Consider the following 25,214-nt stretch of genomic DNA (forward strand, 5'->3'; position numbering starts at 1 on the left):
TGGCCGCCTCCTGCGGTCTGGCCGTCCTCGGCCCTGTGAGCCAGGCGTCAGGGCCCCTGGGTCGCCCTCCACATTTCCTGGAAGAAGGCCCCCCACGAGCTGTGGCCAGTGGGGCCCTTCTCTCTAAAGCAGCCAAGGGACCCCAGCACAGCCGGGACAAGCGGCGCCGCAGCTGCCCTGAGAAACCGGTTCAGGAGGAGTCGGGAGGCAGCCCTGGCCAGGGACCCTTTCCCAGTGCTGGTGGCCCTTTCCCCGGAGTCAGGGGCCCTTTCCTGGGAACTGGGGGCCCTTTCCCTGGAGCCGGGGGCCCTTTCCCTAGAGCTAGTGGCCCTTTCCCGGGAGCTGGGGGCCGGAGGCATCGGGGCTGCTCATGGCCACGCCTGCGTCTGCAGGAGCCAAGTGCGCTGTCCAGCCAAGTGCGCTGTCCCGGCGAGTCCAGACCACAGCCACCGGCAGGTCCAGGTCCGAGAGGCAACCCGAGCCTGGGCCCAGCAGCCCCCGAGGCTGCTGCTCGGCACTGCCCTCCCCGCCGCGGGGCAGCACCTCCCTAAGAAGCGCCCTGACCGGCCACGGGCTGGCCTCACGATTTGCAAAAGTGTAAAATAATGCCGCTGTTTGCACTATTTCTGTTTTGTTCTGGAGAAAGAATCATTCTTTGCCAATGTGTTGCTCTGTATGTGTTGGCGGCCAGGTCCCCAAAATGCCACCAGGTGCCATGCGCGGAGTCGCGGTGGAGCCTGAGCATGTGTGGGGCGGGCGGGGGTGGGGGAGGCCGCAGGAGCTCAAGGCAGGGCAGCGCTCTCACAAGTTCCTGAAACAGACAATAAAGGGATCTGCAGCTGGTCTTCCTGGAAGAGAGTTTCCTGGTGGGGTCACCTGAGCCAGCAGAGAATGGCGTGGGTGGAGGTGCCTCTCACCCTCCTGGTTGTTTCCAAATGAGCGATACGTACGTGCTTACGTTTTTGAAGTTTTATTTTCCAATACAGTAAATATTCACAGAAGTCCACAGACACAAAAGTGCTTTGAGACCCTCAAAAGCTTTCACACGTGTCGGGTGACCAGGTAGAGACTATCCAGGTGACAGTGTTTCCCTTTACCTGAGCCCTTGTGTACCCGGAAAGTCGTGGAGGTTAAGAAATCCCCGACCTCTGTGTTGGGTGAACCTCTGGCTGCACACGCCCGCCCCCACCTGCCCGCAGCCTCGGAGCAGTCCCCGAGCCCTGGTCTCCCAGGGGCAGTGGCTGGCCAGCCCCACACAGCCCACTCGTGGCGCACAGAGCACGAGCTGCGGGTCCCTACGGCTCCGTCACCAGATTTGGTGGCGCCACAGGCCCCCCCGCCCTGCAGCCCCTCCGGGAGGGCTGGCTGCTCCAGCACCCAGCGCCCGCTGCCCGCTCTGTCCACCCCCTCCCCACGCCACCCTCCGCGCCGTCTGCCCCCTCTTCAACTGGGAAGACCCCAGGGAGATCCCCACAGAGCCCCAACCTGTGCGCCCCGGCCCTGGGTGCTTCCCGTGGGACCCCCAGAGCCAATGAAATAGGGGATATGAAGTCTCTTTGGGCGGGGCAAGGAGGGGTCTAAGGGGACTAAGTATACGGGTGGAGCTATGGGGAGCGAGCAAAGGCTGGCAGCCCAGCAGCCGCAGAGCAAGCCCTGGGGTAACTGTTGCGCAGGCACACATGCGCCCCCAGACGCACTCCTGGTCCCACGACAGGCGCCCGCTTTCCCTGCGCCCACCAGGGTGGTTGACATGCAGCTGCTACCTGCCTGCAGGAGGGGCACGCCCAGCACCTCGCACCCCCACCTGCGGGCGCCTCCCCCTCTCACAGCCTCTGCAGCCTTCTTTCCTGGAGCAGCTTCATCTGCACACGGGCCACCCTGTGTCCATCAGCCTCACAGGTACTCCCGAGGGAGCTGCTTTTACTGCCTGGTGGACAGCGGGAGCCCCCAAGCCCTCGGACCCCCCCCCAGCCTTTTCCCTGATCTGTGACCTTGCGGACACTCACCCACCGTGCGTCAGCTCCCCCCAGCACCCCCAGGACCCACCTCCGGCATCGGAGAAATTAAGGTGTAGGGGACGGTTACGGTGGCTGCACCAGGGAGACAGCCTCCTTGCTCCCTGGCCCGCGGGAGGAGATGCCTGACAGCTCTGGCCTGGGCCCGGCTGCTTCCACCTGTGTCCCTGTGATGTAAAAACCCCGTGACTGAGCCTCACTTGTAGCCGTATCCTGGTTTTCAACTTTGGAGTCTGATCACTAAAGACGGCCCTGATGGTGATTCATGAAGGGTCAGGTCAGCCCAGGACTGCGACGGCCCTGATGGTGATTCATGAAGGGTCAGGTCAGCCCAGGACTGCCCCACCCCACGTTTGAAGTTCTGTGGACAGAGGAAGCCCCGTGGGAGCCGAGCGGGCCGCCTGCAGCGCGGCAGCTGGACCGCAGCGCCCACTCCACACACCTCACAGCACACATGCGTCCCCACGTCCTGTAACCAGGCGCCGTGCCGGCCTGTGCGTGCTCAACAATCAGATCATCTCTAATGGGGACCCCTGGCTCACGCCCATTACCCCATTACCCCCATTACCCCATTACCTCATTACTGCATTACCCCCATTACCCCATTACCCCCATTACTACATTACCCCCATTACCCCATTACCTCCATTACCCCATTACCCCCATTACCCCATTACCCCCATTACTACATTACCCCCATTACCCCATTACCTCCATTACCCCATTACCCCCATTACCCCATTACCCCCATTACCGCATTACCCCCATTACCCCATTACCCCCATTACCACATTACCCCCATTACCCCATTGCCCGCATTACCCCATTACCCCCATTACCCCATTGCCCCCATTACCCCATTACCCCCATTACCCCATTACCTCATTACCCCATTACCCCCATTACCCCCATTACCCCATTGCCCCCATTACCCCATTACCCCCATTACCCCATTACCCCATTACCGCATTGCCCCCATTACCCCATTACCCCCATTACCCCATTACCCCCATTACCCCATTACCTCATTACCCCATTACCCCCATTACCCCATTGCCCCATTACCCCATTGCCCCCATTACCCCATTACCTCATTACCCCATTACCCGCATTACCCCATTACCCCCATTACCCCATTACCCCATTGCCCCCATTACCCCATTACCCCATTACCCTAACCCACCTACCTCCTGGGGCCGCAGAACCACCAGGACCCCTGCAGTACGGGCGACAGGTCGGGCCATGGCAGCTGCCCTGCTCGCCTGGCGACAGGCGCCTCCAAGGGCACATGGCTGAGCTTTGGGTATCTGAGGACACCCTGGGAACACGGTCTCGGAGCAGACGAGCTGAGCAGGTGCCTCCCCTGACTGCCCGCACCCAGGCCCAAAGGCCCTGCCCTGCTCCCCTGCTCACAGCCCCCGCGGTCCGATTTCTTCCTGAGATAAAGCCATGGCTGCACCCCGTCAGTCCGCCTCGTTCTTGGTGACGTCGCATTTCAACTCCCTTCGCGACCACCCGCTTGTGTCATCGCCGCCTCCTCGCCCCACTCAGGCCTCTCCCCCTCCATCACAGCTCCTGGCAAAAGCCAGGCGAATCCACCTGTCCCTCCACCACCCACCAGCTTGGGTAGGGTTTGCCCCAGCCGCGCCCGGGCTCTCTGGCCCATGCCCACCCTCTTGCCCTCAGCCGCCACCCAGGCTGGTGGCCTGGCTTCCTCCAAATCCCCATGACAGAGGTAGGCGGTCTGCAGCCCCCACCCCAGGCATCTGCCCACCTGACCTGTCCCTCCCTGCCACCTGGCTCCTGGCCTGCCAGGGGGGCCCTGAACCCCCCCACCCCCCACCCACTGGAGGCCAGGGTGAGCACAGATGGCTATGCTTCCTCCAGGGCTGGCCACCAGCTCTCTCACCCTGGCCGCCTCCCTCCTGCCCCCTGTGGCTGCCCTGGGCAAGGTCAGCAGTGACCGAGGGGCTGCGAGATCACACCAGCACCCCTTTCGGCTCTGACAGCTTTGCTGGGTGTAAGGCTTTGGCCACCCTCCCACCTCCTCCACCATCCAGGGAGCCTCCAGATCCCAGCTTCCAGTGCCCCCAGCCCAGCATCACTCAGAGGGGCCTCCCCAGCCTGGCCCATGACCGTGGGACCCATTGGTTACTGAATGGGCCCCTGCACTCCCCCAGCTCAGCTCTTGGCTTTGGCCCCTCCCCCAACAGCCTGACCCAGGCCCCGGCAGCTCCCCCTGCCCTACCCACTAACCTTTTGGGCCACTCCCACCTGTGTCCACTCCATCTGGCCCCTGTCCCCCACAGCCATGCTCCAGACACCCCAAAGCCTGCAGGACACACGGTGAGGAGAGCTCCCTGTGAACTCCAACAAGGACTTACCAACAGGAGACTCTCCCCACACTGGCCCCACGAAGGGCTGCCCATGGGCATGGGGAGGGGCTTCAATGCCTCCTCAGATGCCCTGTGGGCCATCTTTCCCAAGGAGGTCTCAGGAGACTTGAGGTCCGTCCCAGGCAGGCAGGCGCCATATGCAGTGACCTGCTCCCCATACAGAGGGGGCTCCCTGGCCCGTACGACCACAGGAGGATAGCAGGGCTCAACATGGGCTCTCAACACAGGAGGCAGGGAGAGCCTTTAGAAGCTCAGCCAGACCCACCACTCCTCTGCTCGCTGCCCCCCACACCAGGGAAAAGGTTAGTTACATCCTGTGGGGCACTAAGTGTCCCCCAGGGGAGCCCCTGGCTTAAGCCCCTGAGCTTGCAGGGAAGCTCAAGTCTCCAGCCCCAGGGCCTTTGCACTGGCTGTGCCTGGCAGCCCCCAGCGTGTGTCTCCCTCCCTCAAGCCCTTATCTTAGCTCCCATGCCCCCTTCTCCAAGAAGCCCTCCCTGACTCCCACTGCACCCCTCCCAGCTTTACTTGTCTTACAGTCTGCTTCATCCACGGGGCCTCTTGTTCACACTCCTCATGTTGGCCCAGGAAGACAGGCCTGGGGCCCGGCACCCAGAGTGGACCGCAGGAGGGTCCTTGGGGTTCTGCCGGCCCCCCACCACCTGGGCTACCCGGAGCCGAGACTGGTAAGTGTCAGGTGGCAGCACGGAGGGCTGGGCCTGGGCCGGTGGTGCTGAGCCCCACCCCTGGGACCTGGAGCACCCCCCGCACACACCCCTGGTTCCTCAGGACCCAGGTCAGAGCTGCCAGGATGGTTCCAGGCTCTGTCCCCCGAGCCCCTTGCCCCCCGTTCCTGGCTCCTTCTTGTGAACTTGAGGCCTTGGCTTTCCTCCCAAACTTAAATCTCAAAAGCTGTTTTTTTGTTTTTTTTTTTAAATATTTTACACCAAAATAATGAGTAATAAGGAAAAAGTTAGATAAAATGGACTTCTGCAAAACTAAAAACTTTTCTGACCCAAAGAACATCATCAAAAAATAAAGACAGCCTAGAAATGCAAGAAAATATTTGGGAACCACAGGGGTTTAATATCCTGACTACATCAACAACTCCTACAGCTCCGCAATGAAAAGACAAACAGCCCAGTGTGAAACCGGCCAAGGCTGTGAACAGGCTTTTCTACAAGGATGGCACAAATGGCAGGACCACTGGCCATGAGAGGAGTGCAAACTGGCCAGTGGCTATGTCTCGCCACCCCAGGAGGGTATTATTTAAGAGCCGCGGGTGGCCAGTGTTGGGGGAGGCCGGCAGGGGAGTGTGGCACAAGGGACGGCCCGCGGAGGGCGACGCTTCGCTGGTGCACGCACAACACGGTCCGTCAGGGCCGCGGGTCAGCCACGGAAGGGCGCGCAGGGCTGGCGCATCCACCGCTGGGGAACCCCGAAGACGTCGTGCTGAGCAAACGAGCCAGGCACAAAAGGATAGGAACTGTGGGATTCCTCTAATGTGAGGTATTAGAACAAGCAAGTTCGTAGAGACAGAAAGCAGACTGGTGGTTGCGGGGGCGGGGGGGGGGGGGCGGGTTGCTAAATGAGTGTCAGTTTAGTTGGGGTGACGCAAACACTCTGGAGATAGCGGTCACAGTTACACAGCATTGTCACTGTGTGTATATATATATATGTATATAATTTTATTTTGATAACACATATGCAACATAAAATTTCCTCTTTTAATCACTTTCAAGTATATAACTCAGTGGCGTCCATTACATTCAGCACACCCATTACCAAGGCTTTTCCACCACCCCAAACAGGAGCCCTGCACCCACTCAGCCTCCCTCCCCCACCCCACTGCCCGGCTCTTCTCACCTTTCGTATTTGCATATTCAAGTTATTTCAAATAAGCGAAATCATACAATGTTTATCTTATTGTGCTGGCTTATTTCAAACAACATGATGTCTTCATCTAACATTAGGCTTGTTTGTTTTCTTACTACTTTGTTTTTACTGTACAATATAACATATACACAAAGCAAAGTAAGAAAAAAGCAACAATTTCCAAAGCATTCTTCAACAAGCGGTTATAGGATCGAGTTTGTCATGAGCTCGATTCCTCCAGCTCAGGTTTTTCCTTCTTACTGTTCCAAGCACTGGAGGCTACAAGGAATATTAACATAGTGATTCAGCAGCCATACTCGTGTGTTAAATCCCATTTCCCTGTTATAGCTCCTCCCTCTCCCAGTTTCTAGGGATCTTTGGGCAATGCCTGTACTGACATTTTCATGTTGAGAAGGGGTGTCCACACTTAAGGATAGGGTGATGAAATTAAGTGGGAATCCTGGAGAGGCTGGTCCCTCTGGGTTTCAGGATTTATCTTGTCAATTTATCTCAATGTCAAGGAATTGTCCACTTGAAATGGTTGAAACGATTTTGATGTCATGCATATTTTACCACAACTATAAACTAAGGGAAAAAAAGCTGGCCTTTCAAGGCTATGGTCTCTGGCTGCATTGAAAAAACCTCTTTGGACATGAGGATAGGTGAAGCTTGATGCTCGTTTTAGATGGGCAGTGTGATGTGTGAAGATGTCTCAGTAAATAAAACTGCTTTTAAAAAAACCTGTTTGGAAATGCAAGTAAGTTATTCGTGCCTTCTGAGTTGTGGGGTGGCTCCTTTTCCTGAGGCAGAAGGGCCCTGATGGGGGGGGGGGAGCCGTCCATGGGGACCGGGCCCCTGCAGGAGTGGATGGGTGTCCTTGCGGCCTCTGCCTGCCCTGCACTGACCTGAGGCCTTCAGGACAAGGTTGCGGGGGTGTGCTCAGGGGCCGCAGCTCGACCTGTGGCTGGGGGACCCGCGCCCTCTCCCGCCCCTTCACTCAAGCAGGACAGAGCGCAGCTTTCCAGGCCCCAGTGGGTCAGCGTGACTCCAGGTCACGCCAGGGCCGCACTCCCTCTTCTGCCTGGACCCTTGGGGGCAGCAGCGTATGCCCCGCTCCTTTCCAGGCTCCGGGCTCCACCTCAGAGGCGCCCTGCGTGGGTTTTGCATTTCAAGGGCAGGGGCAACAAAAGGCTTTTCAACCCAAAGTCGCTGGGATGTGTGGCTAAACCAGGAAAAAAACATCCTCCACCTCCACCTCCAATCCAGATAGAAACCAATCTAAGATGCATCAAAGGCCGGAACACAGACGCTAAAACTAAAACTTTCTAGAAGAAACCACAGGAACGCATTTTTGCCACTTTAGAGCAAGCAAAGATTTCTAAGGGAAGACATAAAAAGTATGAACCATAAAATTAAAACCTGATCAACTGAACGCTACCCAAATTAAAAGCTTCTGCGCATCAGAGATACTGTTAAAATAAAAGGCAAGCTACAGACTGGGAGGGAACATTTGCAATAGGTACACATCTGACAAAAGACAAGTCTCCAGAGTCCATAAAGAGTTCCTACAAAGCAATAATACATACCACCCCCCCACAAAAAGAAAAGCGCCCCATGAGGGACTCTACATATCCGTGCCCTAAGGACACTTCTGAGCTTGGCAGGGCGCGTTGGGACAGTTCCAGAGGCAGGGTGCCCAGAGCCCAGGCAGGGGGCCCCGGCCGTGACCACCAGGCAAGGGGAGCCTCTCTGGAACAAAGCCGGGGCCCGCCGGTCACACCCCCCACACCAGGCACCCGCGCCCCTCAGCGATGGGCAGCAGCTCCGGGGCCGGCCAGCCAAAGGCCAGTTTCACCGTCACGGACCGGGGCGCTGCTGGTTGAACTCGGGGTGAGTCCGGGGAGTCTGGAAAGCAGCGAAGGTTCGGAAATGCCCGCGCGCCCGGTGGCTGGAGAAGAGCTCACTGCAAAGAACGGCCCCCGCGAGACAGGCACGATTCCGGACGCCCTAGTTTTGCAGGACGAACCTGACGGGTGCCTGCCCACCCCCAACGGCGAGCTGAGCGCCGGCCCCGATCGGTGGGAATCGGGCTTTGGGGCCCGTCGTTCCTGCAGGCCTCTGGCCTTCTGTTGCCCCTCGTCCCCGCGCCCGGGTCTTCCCTGCCCGCCGCCGACGCAGGGTCCGCGGGCTCCAGAGGTCCGGGCCTCGCGGTGAGCTGCGCGGAGGAGGATGCGCGCACCGGGCTCCGGGAGCGGCCCCGGGGTCAGCCACCGCGTCCCCGCGCTCGCCGCGTCCTGCCGCATTTCAGGAGCGAGAAGCCTCAGGGGCCGCGCCCCAGGCCCCGCCGCTGCGCCGCCCCAGGCCCCGCCGCTGCGCCGCCCCAGGCCCCGCCGATGCGCCGCCCCAGGCCCCGCCGATGCGCCGCCCCAGCCAGCGCCGCGGACGTCCCGTCGGAACTGCCCGGGGGCGGGGCGGGGCCGGGGCGGGGCTCCCTCCCGAGGCGGGGCCTCGCCCGGGGCGCGCTCCGATTGGCCGGCCCCGAGGGCAGCCCGCGGTGCATTGTGGGCCCGCGCTCGCTCCCGCCGTCCGCGCCATGTCGGGCTCCCCCGTGAAGCGACAGAGGATGGAGTCGGCGCTGGAGCAGCTCAAGCAGTTCACCACCGTGGTGGCCGACACGGGCGACTTCCAGGGTGAGGCCCGGCGCGCGGCGCGGCGGCCCCGGCCCAGGCGGCCCCGGCCCAGGCGGCCCCGGCCCCGGCTCGCGGACTCGGCGGCGGGACCCGGGGCGGGGCCAGTGGGCCGGAGGGTCGGTCCTGCGGCGGCCTGAGGGGGCCGGGAGGGCGGACGGACAGACTGCCGTGGAGGGGGTGGGGGACAGACGGACAGACGGCCGTGGAGGGGGCGGGGGACAGACGGACAGACGGCCGTGGAGGGGCGGGGAACGGACCGACAGACGGCCGAGAAGGGGGCGGGGAACGGCGGACCGACGGCCGTGGAGGAAGCCCCGCTGCCCCGTGAGGCCCGTCCGGGCTGCGGAGTTGGGGCGGCTGGGGTTTCGCGGCACCCGGTGCGGTTTTCGTCGGGTGACTGCCCGCAGGGGGACGCGTGAGGCAGCCTCGGGCCTCGGCGCTGTCCCCACGGGCCCGGGATGCGGGTCTCATGCCGCTCTGAGGTCTCCTGGGCCCACACTCCGACGTGCGGAGCCGCGTGCTGTTCCCGCTGTCGCCCCTGCCCCGGCTCGCGAGCGCTCCGCCGTCCGGACGCTCTGGGCGCGGCCCGCGGCGGAGGGGCTGGGGGTGGGCGAGCCTGTGTTTTGCTGACCACAACGGGGTTGAGGGTTCCCCTGAAGGGCGCAACGCGGAAGGGGAGTTGCGCTGGCCGAGCTGCCTTGGCTTCCTCCTTCTTTGCTTCCTCATGGTGACTTGAGAAACCGGCCGCGCCCTCCTGGGGAGCGGGGTGGAGGCCGCGGGTCTCGGAGAGTGAGTAAGCACTTTCGTGGCCCAGCGCGCCCGAGGCTGTCCCCGCGGCTGTCCCCGCGGCTGCAGCCCGCACCTCGGGGGCCGCAGTGGGCCTGAGAAGCCTGACGCTTTCCGGCTCGCGTTTCCCCTTCTCAGCACCGAGAGTGGTTTGCAGACCTGTCTCGGTGGACCGAGCGGGGTCTGTGCCGAACCTGCAGGTCCCGGCGCTGAGAGCAGCAGGTGCCTGGCTCTCACACCTCCCAGCAGCAGCGCGGCCAGCGCTAGCCCTGTATTTCCAAAGGCCATCCCCAGGGGGATGCTTTTCTTTTTTTCATATCTGTTTGGAAGTCTAAACCCAAGTGCTGATATTTTTAATTATTATTATTATTATTATTTTTGAACGGGCAGGCTCCAGGAATTGAACCTGAGTCTCCCGTATGGCAGGCAAGAATCCTGCCACTGAGCCACTGTTGCCTGCCCTTTTTAAATTTTTCAGTGAATATTAACAACTTTATAAAAACAGTTACTGATAATGTATAAAATAATCATAAATACATGCATATTTGAGTAATACATATTATATTCTAAAATATAGCATATATTTAAATATATTTAAGTGATTCATTTGACTTTGGGATCTACATTTTGTGAAATGAAAGTTCTTAACTCTGAACTCTTTGGATATACAATAAAAGCTGGGGGTCCTCTCCCAGAAAAACCTGTCCCCCAGTTTTGCATTCAGTCTAAGGGCCCCTCAACGCTGAGGCCCATCTGTTGATTCCAGGACCAAGGACAGCTTTTAAAAGTGAACTTTAAGTAGGAAAAAATCATTTTTTTAAACAGCTTAATTAAGATATGATTCACATACCATATACACTCGTATAGAGTGAGCAGTTCAGTGTTTTTTTTAATTTTTATTTTACTTTTTAGTTGCAGTAAGATATATATAACAAAAATCATTTCAGCCATTTTTAGGTGAACAGTTCTGTGACGTTAATTAAGGTAGCTTACTCATTTTGATTGCCCAGCTCGTGGGCTCCCACAAATACACACAGCCGTGTAAGGACTGTCCTGCCAAGCTTGTTACCCTGAAATAATCCTAGAGTCCCTGAAGGTGTGAGCCAGTGCATGGGCTAGTTGTGAGCCCTTGCACCCGATCCCCTGTGTCAGCCTCTCGTGGGGCTGTGGTTCGTGTGGGGGCCAGGAGTTGTCTGCATACTCTCTGCCTGTGTGCTGCACGCGTGTGCACACTGCCTCCTGTGCGGTCTCATAATGTGAGGATGCGTATAGCCAGCACCCCTGGGTCGAGACATGCTACCCCACAGAGGCCCCTATGCTGGGCCGCCACCCTCTCCCCACCTCCGGCAGCCATGCATCCTTTCCCACCACTCTGCTCTGTCAGGAAAGCACACTTTGTCAGGTGAACGCAGCAGCCAAGCAGATCCTCCCATGACGTGGTGCAATGCTCCGTGGGCAGTGCAGGAAGTTGGTTCTGTGTGCCTCACCCTGGGTGCCCTTTGGGGCGATGAAGCCCTGGAGCATTCCTTGAATTCAGTTTGGTTACCTAAGTAGGAAGTGCTGTGATGAGCCACAGCTGGTTTTAAAGAAGGAAAACAGTGGTGCGGGAAGACCTGCCCCTTGCTGCCCATTCTAACTTCCCTGTCATGCCCCTGGCCTGAAAAAGTCAGTTACTGCAGGCAGGGTGGTTTGAACACTGTCTCTTCCTCTTGGTTGCGTCATTTTATCGTTGTGCAAACAGCTGCTTTTCTTTGTCAAACTTGAGTGATTTGAGAGGAAAAGTGAGTGAAATATGGCTGGGTCCTGATCTCAGAAGTGAGTTATTGACTCTGGGTAAGTGTTGACATCGGAACCTCCTTGATTTCTGGATGGAACCAAACTGCTTTTATTGATTTCCAAAATTACATCCCCAGCCATCGACGAGTACAAGCCCCAGGATGCCACCACAAACCCCTCACTGATCCTGGCTGCCGCGCAGATGCCCGCCTACCAGGACCTGGTGGAGGAGGCCGTGGCCTACGGGAAGAAGCTGGGCGGGTAAGTGGCCCCAGAGCCCTGTAAGAGCGTACCCAGCCTCCAGGGCACCGGTCCTGCTGGGCAGGCTTCCTACCTGAATGTTAGCTCCCGAGAGGTCTCGCAGCCAAGGAAAGAAAGTCCGTTCTTGATGTTTATTTCCCTCAGCTTTATCAAGGTCTTTTCTGTGTGTAGTAAACTCCACCCCTTTTGGGTTTATACCCTGTGCGCACCAGCCCAGCCTATACGTGATACGATGACAGCTCCCCAGGAGTGGGTCCCCACCAATTTCCTTTCTCTTCCATCCTTTTGTTATTCCCAACAGCTGGGTTGAAGAAAGCACCCCTCACATAGGGGCACAGCAGTTTGCAGCCATGCTGCCATGGGTACAGTCTAATTCCAGGTGGTCCTTGGCACCCGTCTGCAGTCAGCCCTGGCCCACCCCACCCCCCAGGCCCTCCTGGCTACCTGTGGCCTTTCCTAGGTGCCACTTTATGGCCCATTGGCTGGGGGCAGTGAGGGCCTCGGGTCCAGGGTAGGAGCCAGCCTGGCGATCTTTCACTTCCTGGCCACACAGCTGGCGCCCCCAGCCGATGGGCCATGGTGGAAGGAACATGCAGTGCTCCACTCTGGGTCAGGCCAGGCTCTGGGGTCACACCCCCATCTTCTCTGGCACTGCTTTTCCTTCTCCCACGGCTGTGCTGTGTTTCCCGTTGCGTTGAGGCGTCGGAGGGCGAGGCTGAGCCTTGGTGCTGCCAGTGAACTCCCAGGCAGTTGCTGCTCTTACATTCAGCCAGACCCAGCGTCCCCACCTGGGACCCACACGTCAGGGCCCTTCCACGTCCAGCTGGTCTGGAGTGGCTACGCTTTACCCCATAGGCAATCCTAGGAGGTGGAGAAGATCTTTTGCTTACTGCTAAATGTTTAATTTTAAATGATTGCAAACTTAGAGAACAGTTGCAAAAATAATATGAAACCATTCAGTTTCCACAACTTCTCTAAGAAAGAAATACATAAATAAAATAGAAAAATAGTGATATGTAACCAGTACAGGAAACTGCAGTATACCCTCCACCCAGATATCCAGACTTATCCACTTTGACATTTTTGCCATGGTACAGTATCATTCTGCCTGTTTATTTATTTACGTTCTGGACACTAGAACATAGGGTGTATGCGTTGGACTCTTGGAACACTATTTCTGCCGTGGACATTTCTAAGAACAGCGTGAGAAACATCACTACATAACCACCTGAAGTGCAGCTTTCAAATTCAAGAAATTGAACACTGATGTAAAGCCTATAGTCTATATTCTGTTGTTTTCAATTGGTCTAATAATGTCCTGGGCATTTCCCCCTCCTCTGTTTGATCCATCTGGTATCATGTATTGCATTCATTTTCATTATCTCTCTTTTATATGGAAACACATACACAGTGTCAAACGTCCCACCTCAGCCGCTCCCAGCACACGATTCAGAGGCCGCATCAGCTCCTGAACTTTCTCACTGTCCCAGACGGAAACACTGCACCCATTAAGCATGAACTCCCTGTCCCCCTGCCCCCACCCCTGGTAACCTGTCTTTTGTTTTCTCTCTGAACTTGTATATTCTACTTGTTTCGTGTAGATGGGATTGTAGCTGACTTACTTCACTGGCAGGGTTCCTCCGTGTTGTTGCGTGGCTCAGCTCTGGGCTCTAGTTTGTGGCTGCCTAGCGTCCGCTGTGCAGATAGACCATGCTTTGTCTATCCACTCACCAGCTGGTGCTTGGGCTGTGTCAACTGTTGGGCTATTGTGAATTATGCTGCAGTGGACACTGGTGTACAGGCATGTTTGAGTCCCTGCTTTCAGTTCTTCTGTGCATTTACATAGAAGTGGAATTGCCAGGTCATGAGGTGGGTCTGTGGATGGCTTCCTGACAAACCACCAGCTGTTTCCACAGCAGCTCCCACTTTACACTCCTGTTGACAGCGCACGAGGGATCCTGTTTCTTCCACATCCTTGCCAACACTTAGTGTTTTCAGGTTTTTTTAAATAATAGCCATTCTGGTGGTATCTTATTGTGCTTTTCATTTGATGATCTTGAAATAACTTCAAACTCACAGAAAAGCTGCAGAAATAAAACAATACAAGCTCTAGAATTCCGCAATATCCCCTCACCCAATATCCAGATTTACCAACTTTTGATATTTTGTAACATATATTACATCATTCTTTCTATCATCCATCCATCCATCCATCCACCTGTCTTGTCCATCTGTCGACTAAGCGTCTGAGAGTAGATTGTAGATGTCAACCTCTAACAACGCTTCCAGGCTCACTTCCTGAGATCAAGGTCAGTCTTAGGACCTCTTTATATTTTGTTTGTCATTATCAGGAAATATGACTCTTTCCAGTTGTATTCTTATTCTTATAGGAATTAAAGAGTAGGGTCATTTATTCAGGATACAATACTATTGAGTTTTGCATTTACCCTTTCAGTTACCTTTACTGCTTATCTTTATTTCTGCATGCTACTCCAAGCCACTCTCCTCTCTTTTCCTTTCAACCTGCAGCACTCCCTTTAAAATGTCTTGGGGGGCAGGTCTTTTGTTTTCTGTTTACCTGTGGATGTCTTAAAGTCTCCCTCATTTTGGAAGGACAGTTTTGCTGAATAAAGAATTTTTCGCTAACCGTTTTCTCTTTTAGTCCCTTAAATACATGTTTAGTACCTTAATATATACTGCTTCCTTCTTGCCTCCAGGTTTCTGATGAGAAATTGGCACTTAGTCTCATTGCAGTTCTCTCTTTTTTTTCTTTGGTATGCTGTGTGGAAGGGTCACATTTCATTCTTTTCCATGTGAATATCCCATTATCTATTGCAGTTCTCTTGTATATGACAAATCGCTTTTTTCTTGCTGCTTTCCTAATTCTCATCTTTGGCATTTAACATTCTAATTAGTATGTGTTTCAGAGTAGGTGTGTTAGGATTTTTTCTGCTTGGAGTATATTTTTTTTTTTTTTTTTTTTTTTTTTTTTTTTTTAGGAAAGACAGAGAGAAGGAAGGAAGGATAGAAGGAAGGAAAGGAGGAAGAAAGGGAAACATCTTTTAAACATTTTCTTGTTTTTATTGTATTTTGTTTCTCCGTTTTTGTTACATGGGCTTGGGCCGGGAATCGAACCGAGGTCCTCCGGCATAGCAGGCAAGCACTTTGCCCGCTGAGCCACCGCGGCCCGCCCTGCTTGGAGTATATTTTATTTCTTGGACATGCATATGTATGTCTTCCTTAACAGTTGGGAAATTTGGGGCCATAATTTCCTCAGATATTCTTTCTGCCGCTTTTCTCTTCTCTTTCCGGGGCACCCATGATATAAATGCTGTGTACTTTGTGCTGTCACTCAGACTCCTGAGACGCTGCTTGGTTTTTCCTGTTCTTTCCTCTGTCTCTGTCTGACTGTGTGATTTGATCGCCCTGTTTTCTAGTCCACTGATCCTTCTGCCTGCTCATATCTGCTGTTCTGTGCCTCCAGGGTATTTTTAATCTCTGTTATTGTGTTTTTCATCCTCATAATTTGTTATGTTTCTTTCTTTTTTTTTTACTGAATGCTGTATGGCGGGGTCACATTCTTTTTCCATGTGAGTATCCCTGCATTGCTGCACCACTTGTTGAATTTCTGTTTGGTTGGTTTTTATTTGTTTGGTTGCTTGCTTGTTTGTTTGGGAAGTGCATGGGCTGGGAACTGAACCTGGGTGTCCTGCATGGCAGGCAAGAATTCTACCACTGAGCTACCCTTGCACCCCCATATGTTTCTTTTTAAAACTCTCTAATTCTTTTTTATCACAGAATTGTCTTTTTTTTTTAAGGAGTATATCATTTATTGGCTCTTTGTTCCCCCTTCACTGGTCATATGCTTGACTCGTAGGACAGTGGGCACAGAGCTGCAAGGGGTCATCCCCAGATCTGTGATCACCAGGTCCATGGCCCCTGCTTGGGGGTTGTCATATCATAGACAGGATTCAGCAGCCGTAGGGGTGGGTGGATCTGCCAGTTAGCCAGGGCCACGTGTTCTGCCTACTCACACAGCAGGTCATCTGGGTCCTCTAAATCATTGCAGACAAGGCGTCAGTCTGCACGCGCTCACAGAACTTGCACAGCAGACCAGCATGGGCACATTATGGGCTCAAGCAGCAGGGCCAGCTGTGCGGTCCTGACCTGTGACATCACAGACCCACTGGCCAGAAGCGCAGCAGCTCCCAGTAGCACTTTAGAAACCTCTGGGAGCACATAGGAGACTGCAGGAGTCAGCAGGGAGGAACAGGGACCCCAGCACGGACTAGAGAACGTAGTGCGTGCCTTCCCTCCAGCTGTGGCAAGCTGTCCATCACTGCCGGCCTTTGGCCCAAGTCTCCTGAAGAATTTGTGATATCAGAGATGGGCACCCATAAACCAGGGTTATAGCTTCATCACTGATCTTAAGAGCAGAGTGTGAAATTGCTTCAGCTACAAGCACAGTCCTCTCTTGCACATACCAATCAACGGCTGCTCGAAGTTCTGACTTGGCCTCCTCTTCGCGCTTTGGAGCTGCTGAGACCTGTGATCGCCTTGTTCAGGAATGTGATGGCGTTGCATGCTCGGTGGCAGAGCATGGCACTGAGTCAGGAAGCTGATGTCTGGTTTTAGCTTACTCACTGCATCCCTCGAGTCTTCATGGGTAGGTGTTGTGTGACCCTGCACAGGCTGCTGCCGGGCACCAAGCAGGGCGGTACACCTGGCACTGGAGTTGCGGCCAGGCTCTGGGAGCACTGCAGGCCGAGCCGCACCTGGCTGGGTGGATCACAGAGGACGGGATGCTTGTGTGCTGGGTCAGAGAGCTTTGTCGGCCGTATTGGGGTAGGTGAGGGAAGGGACTGCTTTTGGATCCGTAATCCTTTCGTGTAGGAACCTGTTGTCGTGCTGGTTTCTTACAAGCCTTCTCCGGGCTGCAGGGTCCTCAGCCTGCGCACAGGGAGAGGTTCACCCTTGAGGGGGTTCTGCGCTGGAGCAGGCCTGAGGAGGTGGCTCTCCTGGTTCCCCTGTCCTTGCCTGTTTCAGGCCGCTCTGCCCCCTGCTTGGCCTGCCGCTCAGCACAAAGTTCAGCTGTACTCCGACCAGCTGGGCTCTTCTGCCAGTCCCCAGGGCTTCTCAGGTTGGCCTTGACATTGGGCGTCGATAAAGCAGACCAGTTTTTGGTTCTGCTGTTTCTTCTGCTGCTGTTTCTTTTCCCTCCGAAGCTGTAGCTTCTCTCTTGGGTCACCTGCCTCCCACCGTCTTTTTTTTTTTTATTATTTTTATTGCTAAAACAACATACGACACAAACATTCTTAACATACAGACATTCCGTGCATGGTGTGCAGTCAGTGGCTCACAGTCATCACATAGTGTATTCACCACGGTCATGGCCAGGCGCAGGTGTCAGCTTGGCCAGGTGGTGGTACCTGTTTTTCTGGTTGGGCAGGTGCCGGTCTGTCTGTTGCGATGAGGACATTTCATAGAATTAAATCATGAGCACGGCTGCATCCACAGGTGATTGCATTTGTAATCAGCCAAGGGGAGTGTTTTCTGCAATGAGTGATGCTTAATCTAAATGATACAGAGAGAGAAGGGGACAGGTGTTCTGGACATGTGGTGGTTGGGGTAGTTTGAGCAAAAACAAAGTAGAAAAGAGTCATGTCATGGTCAGGTTCATGTGTCAACTTGGCCAGGTGGTTTGTCTGGTTGGGCAAGTGCTGGCCTGTCTGTTGCGATGAGGACATTTCATAGGATTAAATCATGATCACGTCGGTTGCATCCATAGCTGATTCCACTTGTAATCAGCCAAGGGGAGGGTCTTCTGCAATGAGTGGTGTTTAATCTAATCACTGGAAGCCTTTTAAGGAGGATTCAGAAGAGACAGGCTCTCTTCCTGTTTCGGCCAGTGAGCCTCTCCTGTGGAGTTCGTCCAGACCCTCCATTGGAATCGTTGGCTTCACAGCCTGCCCTAAGGATTCTGGACTCTGTGTTCCCATGGTTACATGAGGTACTTTATATTTTATATCTACAGATATTTCTTGTTGATTCTGTTTCTGTAGAGAACCCTGACTAATACAATCACCATGATCATTTTTTAGAACATGTGCATCACTCCAGAAAAAAATTAAAAAGAAAAACCTCATACATACCATACCCCTTATCCCCCCTCTCATTGACCACTAGTATTTCAATTTACTCAATTTATTTCAACATTTGTTCCCCCTATTATTTATTTATTTCTAATCCATATTTTTTACTTATCTGTCCATATCATAGATAAAAGGAAAACACAAGGTTTTCACAATCATTGTCACACTGTAAATTGTTATGCAGTCATCTTCAAGAAACATGGCTACTGGAACATAGCTCTGCAGTTTCAGGCACTTCCCTCTAGCCTCTCTAATACATCTAAAACAAAAAAGGGGATATCTATTTAATGCGTAAGAATAACCTCCAGGATAACCTCTCGACTCTGTTTGGAATCTCTCAGCCATTGACACTTTATCTCATTTCACTCTTCCCCCTTTTGGTCGAGAAGTTTCTCTCAATCCCTTGATGCTGAGTCTCAGCTCTTTCTAGGATTTCTGTCCCACATTGCCAGGAAGGTCCACCTCCCTGGGAGTCATGTCCCACATAGACGGGGAGGGCGGTAAGTTGACTTGCCATGTCAGCTGAGTGAGAGGCCACATCTAAGCAACAAAAGAGGTTCTCTTGGGGGTGACTCTTAGGCCTAATTTTAAGTAGGCTTAGCCTGTCCTTTGCAGGGATAAATTTCATATGAACAAACCCCAAGATTGACAGTTCAGCCTATTGATTTGGTTGTTGCACTGCTTGTGAGAATATCAGGAGTTCTCCATATGGGGAAGATGCATTTCCCCCCCTTTCTCCCCATTCCCTGAACGGGACTTTGCAAATACTTCTTTATTCACAGTTCAAATCATTCTGGGATTTATCGGACATCACATCCAGTTGTCTTCTTAATAACCTTTTATCTGGTATCCATATTTTCCTTTATCCAGTTGAACTGAGGAGATTTGTCTGAACCCTGTTTCCTCTGCAGTTTTTAGTTTGTTCCATTGACGGAGCCGTGTCTTCTGGTTTGGGTGGCTTGCACTTTGCTTGATGTCTGGGCTTTTGATTATTTCAGTGTACTAGCTCTGCAAGTGCGTGTCCCCTCTTCCCAGGGTTTTATTGGTGACTGGCCTAATGTTAAAGTTCTTCTTTGATGTTTCGGGACAGCTTACCCTGGACCTTTAGGGCAGCCCGGTTTGTTCAGATCCTCTCAGGTCTTGGGTGCCGGTCCTTGGTCTGGATGTGTGCTGCACTGTTCTTCTTTTGGCCGGGTGCACATTGCGGGTGGTGTGTGACAAGCTCGGGCTCTCGGCCCTCCCTCCCTCAGGGGGTCTGGGGTGGAAACTGGAGGATGGCGATTCTCAGCTGGGGGCTGGAGTTGGGGCTGGGGCTGCCCAACGGTGACAGCATCTCTCTTCCTCTTGTGCTGTCGCTGGGCTGGCGGTCCAGGGGCTTTGACTCCCTGGAGGCCACATGGACAGAAGGTCCCCACCCTGTTGCCGTAGCCAAATTAATTGTCATACCAGGAAATAAGCCTGACGAAGTGGTCCTTGAGGGCAGTGCCAGCCCCAGCATCAAGAGTGGAAGGCGGGGTGTTACTGTGAAGGCCGCAGGAGCCAGCCTGGTCCTCGGTGCAGCCCAGGATGCCCTTCCGGGGCTCCTGCTGCCTGCTCCACCCCCTTCTTCGTGCCCTCGTACCTGGGCACTTGCTGCAGTTGGCAGGTCAGATCCAGGATGGACCAGGCCAGTGAACTCCCCAGTCAGCTCTGGGAAGACCTTGCCCACTGCCTTGGCAGTGCCAGTTGATGCAGGGGTGATGTTCTGGGCAGGCCATGGCCATCACGCCACATTTTCCCGGAGGGCCGTCCACATCTGGGTGGCAGAGATGGCGTGGACAGTGGTCATGATCCCTCCACGACGCCACCGTTGTCAGGATGACCTTACCAGGGTGTGTGGGAAGCACCGCAGGCCACCTTGAGGGAGCCTCATGCTATCTAGCCTTCTCCAGAGCCGTGAGGACATCGGTGGCCCCCCAGCAAGTCCAGCACCCCACACCACATTCACCGTGGGTGGGATCTCACCCCTGGAAGATAGTGGTGGGTCCCCACTGAGGTCAGGCAGAATGCATTCATGCACGGTGGAGAGTTGCAGGCCCAGGTGCCCTGGAGAAAGCCAGGAGCAGAGAGCCTGGTGCGGCTTTAGGGTCGCCTTCCTGTGTGCAGTCGGTTCACCTCCTTTCCTCTCTTGCTCCTCTGAGCTCAGAGCTGTTCTGCTGGTTTTTACGTAGACCGTCTTCCCCAGCTCCTAGGATTTGCTGCTTTCCCTCAATCAGGGAGTGAGCCCTGGGCCTGCCCTGCCTTATAGTAGTTCAGTTTTCCTTTTTTCTCCCTGGGGCTTTTCTGTCTCAGGTACCTTCCTGAACTTCCTGTGAAAGTGCCCCGAGTCCAGGTGAGGTCAGCCTTCCACTCAGCTGCTCCACCAGTTAGAGCCCAGGTGAACCCCTGGTCTCATGTTTCCTGGGGGCCCTTTTGTGGGCTCGCTGACACAGGGCCCCCTGCCTGGGTGGGCGTGGGGCTCAGCTAGTGCTGTGAGGGGCTCTGATTGTGACCACAGCAGGAGGTGCCCAGTCACACTGCCTCTGAGTGACCCTTAGGCCGCATGGCCCAAGGGGGCCCACACTGGTGGTCCGAGTCTGAGATCTCCTACTGTCTCCTTCATGCTTTTTTCTGATTCAGCATTCGTGGAGCCCTTCCCCAGCCCCTGCCTTCCTCCCACGAGCCAAGCTGTGGCCGCTGTCCTTCTCGCTCTGGAGAGAACCCCTGGGGTCCCACAGCATCTTGATGACGCCCCTCTTTGCAGTGTATGTGCATTTCCCTGGCGGCTGAGGTACTGAGCAGCTCTTCCTCTGCTTACCAGCCATTTGTATCTTTGGAGAAATGTCTTGTCAAGTCTCTTGCCCATTTTTAAATTGGTTGTTTGTCTCTTTGCTATTGAATTGTAAGATTTCTTTATATAATCTGAATCATAAACCCTTATCAAATATGTGGCTGCCAAATATTTCCTCCCAGTCTTTTTAGCTTGTCTTTTCACTTTTGGGGGAAACGTCCATTGATGTAAAAATGTTTTTAATTTTGATGCGGTCCCATTTATCTCTTTTTTCTCTCTCATTCTTTTGGTGTGAATAAATGTAAATTCATTCATAAAACAAGTTCCCAAAGATGTCCGCTATGTTTTCTTCTAAAGGTTCTGTAGTTTTAGTTCTAATATTTAGATCTTCAATCCACTCTGAGTTGATTTTATATGGTATGAGGTTGGGTCCACGTTCATTTGTTTGCATATGGAGATTCAGTTTTTCCAGTACCGTCGGTTGGAGAGACTATTTTTTTCCCTACTGAGCGCACTTGGCTTCTTTGTCACTAATCTGTTGGCCTTAGATGTGAGGGTTTGTCTCTGAACGCTCACTTCTGTTCCACGGGTCTACGTCTCTCCCTTGTGCAGTACCACAGTTTGATTACTGTAGCTTTGTAGTATATTTTGAGATAGGGAACGTGAGTTCTCCAACATTATTGTTCTTTTTTAAGATGCTTTTGGCTATTTAGGGTTCCTTGCACTTCCATTGAATTCCTTGAATTTAATTAGTTTTTCCATTTCTGCAAAGAGGGCTTTTTTTTTTAGCATCTGATTTTAATTTTTGAAATTCTTTCAGACTCGCAGGACAGTTACAAAAATTACACAAACCCCATAGGACTACTACCCTGTTATGTAACCCTTGTGCTGTTTTCTGGAGCTTTGAGGAAAATAGGTGTTTCTTCCAGTCTTTGCTTCTCTGGGAGGACACAGCTGGGAGTGTCTTATTCTCCATTTGATCAAAAAAGAAAAGATCAATTTTGAAAGTGCCAAAGGTGGAAGGAAAGAAATTGACCAAAAAATGGAATTTGTTTTGTGGAATCAGTTGTATGCACTTACATTATCTTTCCCCTTGGCTCTCAGACCACAAGAGGAGCAGATAAAGAATGCTATTGATAAACTTTACGTGTTATTTGGAGCAGAAATACTAAAGAAAATCCCTGGCCGCGTGTCCACAGAAGTTGATGCCAGGTACCTTAGCTGGGTCCCCACCTTGTATGGGCTGGTCAGGCAGGCTTGGGGGCTGGGTGGAGGGGGAAGCAGGGGTGGAGCTGCATAGCGTGGCCTTCTCCACGTGACTGTCCCCCTCGGTGGGCCTGGGGTGGCCTCGGAGCTCCCTCAGAGTGGACGTCCTCCTCCATAAGTCCTGCTGGGCAGGGACCACCCTGAGAACAGGCCTTCCCTTCTTCCCACGTCATGGTGTGCCGTGTGGGAGCGCGTGTGTGCAAAGGGCACGTGGAGACCCCTGCTCGTGTGGGGCTAGGAGGTGGCCTGGGTGGGCATTTGGCCCCTCTTCTCTGGGCTCCTGGGTGGGCTTGTGCAGATGTCCCTGGCCCCTGGCCAGGCTCTCTTTTGACAAGGATGAGATGGTGGCACGGGCCAGGCGCCTCATCGAGCTCTACCAAGAGGCCGGAATCAGCAAGGACCGAATCCTCATAAAGCTGTCATCCACATGGGAGGGGATCCAGGCTGGGAAGTAAGTGTCCCCCTGCGGGGGCGGCTGTGGGAGACCCTGTGCATGGGCACACCCCCACCCCCACCCCCATGTGCCACTGCTCCACCTCCCCACAGAAGAGGAGTCCTCAGGTGAAGGCACCAGCAAGTTTCATTTCGTCCTGTCCTCAGTCTTACCGGTGCCTACATAAATTCCAGGCATGCAGTTGTTTTGTACAAAATGCAGTTCAGTGTAAAAATGTAGGAAAAAATACAAGGTAAAATGCCAAGATGTTTTCACTGGGAAGTGGCTGGTGTCCAGTGTCGGTGCCCAGTCCTGACAGCTGCCTCTTGGCCTCACGTTGCACTGCTCGGCCTGACGGTGGGTGGCTGGGGGCCGAGCCTCACTTTCAGCCCTTTGGAGCGTGGCTCAGTGTCCTCGTCTGATCTGCTTACAGGCAGCCCGGCACTGCCCACTGTAGACAAAGCCCCCGGCCCTTTCACGGTCTGCCCTCGTCAGCTGGGCCCCTCCCTGTCCGTGGTGGACACTTGGCCCACCCTGAGCTGTGGTGTAGGTGCTACTGGGGGCGCTTCAAGGACTAGCCAGGGTGTCCCATCTGTGCCCCCCTCCCCCGCAGCTGCAGGACATGCCTTGGCTTTGCCTGTTGCTCAGGGACCAGCCCCCCAGCCTGACGGGGGCAGGCAGGCACAGGACCCGTCAGGGCTGCCTCTGGAGGCTGCAGTGAGAGTCCTGCCTGGGACAGTCATGGTGTGCAGAACCCAGCAGGTACCCTGCCATGTCCTTCAGGGACAGGGAAGCTGGGGGCCACAGGGCCCTGGAGGACGGGGCAGGCAGAGGGCACGGAACCATGCTGCTTCTAGCCTGGGCAGTGAGGGCTGTGGGGGTTCTCGCTCCAGAGACCACCCATCCCTGCCGCTGGGGTTTGAGGAGAATCCCAGCCAGCTGAGCTCAGCATACACCAGGGTCCCACTCCTGCCCTTTGGTGACCTTGCTAGAGCAACAAGCCCTGACCCCAGCCTGTCCCTGCAGGGAGCTGGAGGAGCAGCACGGCATCCACTGCAACATGACGCTGCTCTTCTCCTTCGCCCAGGCTGTGGCCTGCGCCGAGGCGGGCGTGACGCTCATCTCCCCCTTTGTGGGGCGTATCCTGGACTGGCACGTGGCAAACACGGACAAGAAGGTGTATGAGCCCCTGGAGGACCCCGGTGAGTCTGCCCGAGGGTGGTGGGCCCCAGGGCAGGGGTGGGTGGGCCCCAGGTGCCCTGCGGACACGGCTGTCTCTCCCAGGGGTGAAAAGCGTCACCAGAATCTACAACTACTACAAGAAGTTTGGCTACAAGACCATCGTGATGGGCGCCTCCTTCCGCAACACAGGCGAGATCAAGGCGCTGGCCGGCTGCGACTTCCTCACCATCTCGCCCAAGCTCCTGGGGGAGCTGCTCAAGGACAGCGCCAAGCTCACGCCCATGCTCTCGGCCAAGGCGGGTGAGTGGGCACCGTGGGTGGCAGTTCCCTGGGGCTTCTCGAAGGGAGTGGCGGGAAGCCGGGCAGGCAGGTGAGGCTGGGTTTGACACCCCCAGCCCAGGCCAGTGACCTGGAGAAGGTCCACCTGGACGAGAAGGCCTTCCGCTGGCTGCACAATGAGGACCAGATGGCCGTCGAGAAGCTCTCCGATGGGATCCGCAAGTTTGCAGCGGACGCCGTGCGGTTGGAGCGGGTGCTGGAGGTGGGTGCTCGGCGGGGCCTGGCTGGAACCCTGTGTCGTGGGGGGCTGGGGGCTGCGGGGGGACCCAGGCTCAAGCTGTGCTTGCTCCTAGGAGCGGATGTTCAGTGCCGAGAACGGGAAGTAGTGCCAGCACCGTGTCACCGTCAGTACCCCCTCAGTTGGGTCTAATCATGCCTCGCAGCAAACCCTGCCTTTTGTATCAGTCAGAGGAGGGACAGATCACAGACTTCTCATTTTTATGTAAAATTTTGCCTAATGCATTAAAGCAGATACTTTTCTGGGTGACCTCTTAATTCACTGTTCCTTGTACTGAGACATTGAAGAACAGGGTTCATGAACCCCCAGCAGCCTGCTGGACCAGTGGAGGTGCTGGCCTGGGCCCCACAGGGTCCCCAGGCAGGTTTGGGGTGGGGGTCAAGAGGGTCTTATCCTGTGGGCAGCTCCCAGGACTTAGGGTTGAGGCTGTCCCTGGACCCTGCTGGGGTGGAACGGGCCAGGTACTGGGACCTGCAGGCCCCTGTGCCCATCCCCAGCAGCCCAGGTGGTGCCTACATCCTGGGTGGGGTCAGTCCCGACCAACATCAAGTCCAGGGCTCCAAGATGGTCAGGACAGGCGGCCATTTCTCTGCAGGCCACACACTGCTGCAAAAGGCTCGGCAGCCTGGCTGGGAACAGGATCTGGGAACTACAGGTTCCAGAGGACGACCAGGGGTGGGGGGGTCAGGGTCAGGGCTGCCCCTGTACAGGATGTGGCCAGGTCTGGGGCACAGGCGTGCAGTGAAGTACAGGACGCTGAGGACGCTGGGCCCGCTGAGGAGGCCCCCAGGAGCACAGAGCAGGGGGTGGGGTGTCAGGTTGGGGGCTGCACCAGGTCCTCCCCCTGCCCCAGGCTTGGCCAATGGGGCCTGGCCCTTCTGTCCCCGAGGCTCACCTGCCTTCCTTGCCAGCACCCACCAGCCTCTGGGCCATTCTGCTCAGTTCATGTCAGAAGGTCGTTACCCTTGGGGTTTCCGTCCAGCTTTTGCTCAGGAGCAG

At 54.9% G+C, this 25,214-nt stretch overlaps 1 protein-coding gene and 1 pseudogene across 2 annotated transcripts; one reads left to right on the forward strand and one right to left on the reverse strand.

Moving 5' to 3' along the window:
• The first annotated feature begins 8,825 nt into the window (after window positions 1-8,825).
• Window positions 8,826-24,472, forward strand: TALDO1 (transaldolase 1). 2 transcript variants are annotated; one of them, XM_077115280.1, is made up of 8 exons: window positions 8,826-8,973; window positions 11,673-11,796; window positions 21,862-21,969; window positions 22,343-22,474; window positions 23,483-23,658; window positions 23,741-23,938; window positions 24,034-24,179; window positions 24,271-24,472. In XM_077115280.1, exons 1-8 carry the CDS (start codon window positions 8,877-8,879, stop codon window positions 24,301-24,303), a joined length of 1,014 nt encoding a protein of 337 aa, XP_076971395.1. In that variant the 5' UTR covers window positions 8,826-8,876; the 3' UTR covers window positions 24,304-24,472. The 2 variants fall into 2 exon arrangements, with proteins under 2 accessions (XP_076971395.1, XP_076971396.1); XM_077115281.1 differs by lacking the exons at window positions 8,826-8,973; window positions 11,673-11,796 and adding an exon at window positions 20,448-20,757.
• On the reverse strand, window positions 15,269-17,187 carry LOC143645799 (translation initiation factor eIF2B subunit delta pseudogene; annotated as a pseudogene).
• Window positions 24,473-25,214: the final 742 nt, after the last annotated feature.

This window comes from Tamandua tetradactyla, chromosome 9 (assembly GCF_023851605.1).
Source record: "Tamandua tetradactyla isolate mTamTet1 chromosome 9, mTamTet1.pri, whole genome shotgun sequence".
NCBI lineage: Eukaryota > Metazoa > Chordata > Mammalia > Pilosa > Myrmecophagidae > Tamandua > Tamandua tetradactyla.

Coding starts and splice junctions, on each gene's coding strand:
- TALDO1 (XM_077115280.1), top strand. CDS start 8,877: ATGTCGGGCTCCCCCGTGAAGCGACAGAGGATGGAGTCGGCGCTGGAG. Junction 21,970..22,342: donor TCCACAGAAGTTGATGCCAG/GTACCTTAGCTG, acceptor GCCCCTGGCCAG/GCTCTCTTTTGACAAGGATG. Junction 23,659..23,740: donor TGAGCCCCTGGAGGACCCCG/GTGAGTCTGCCC, acceptor TGTCTCTCCCAG/GGGTGAAAAGCGTCACCAGA.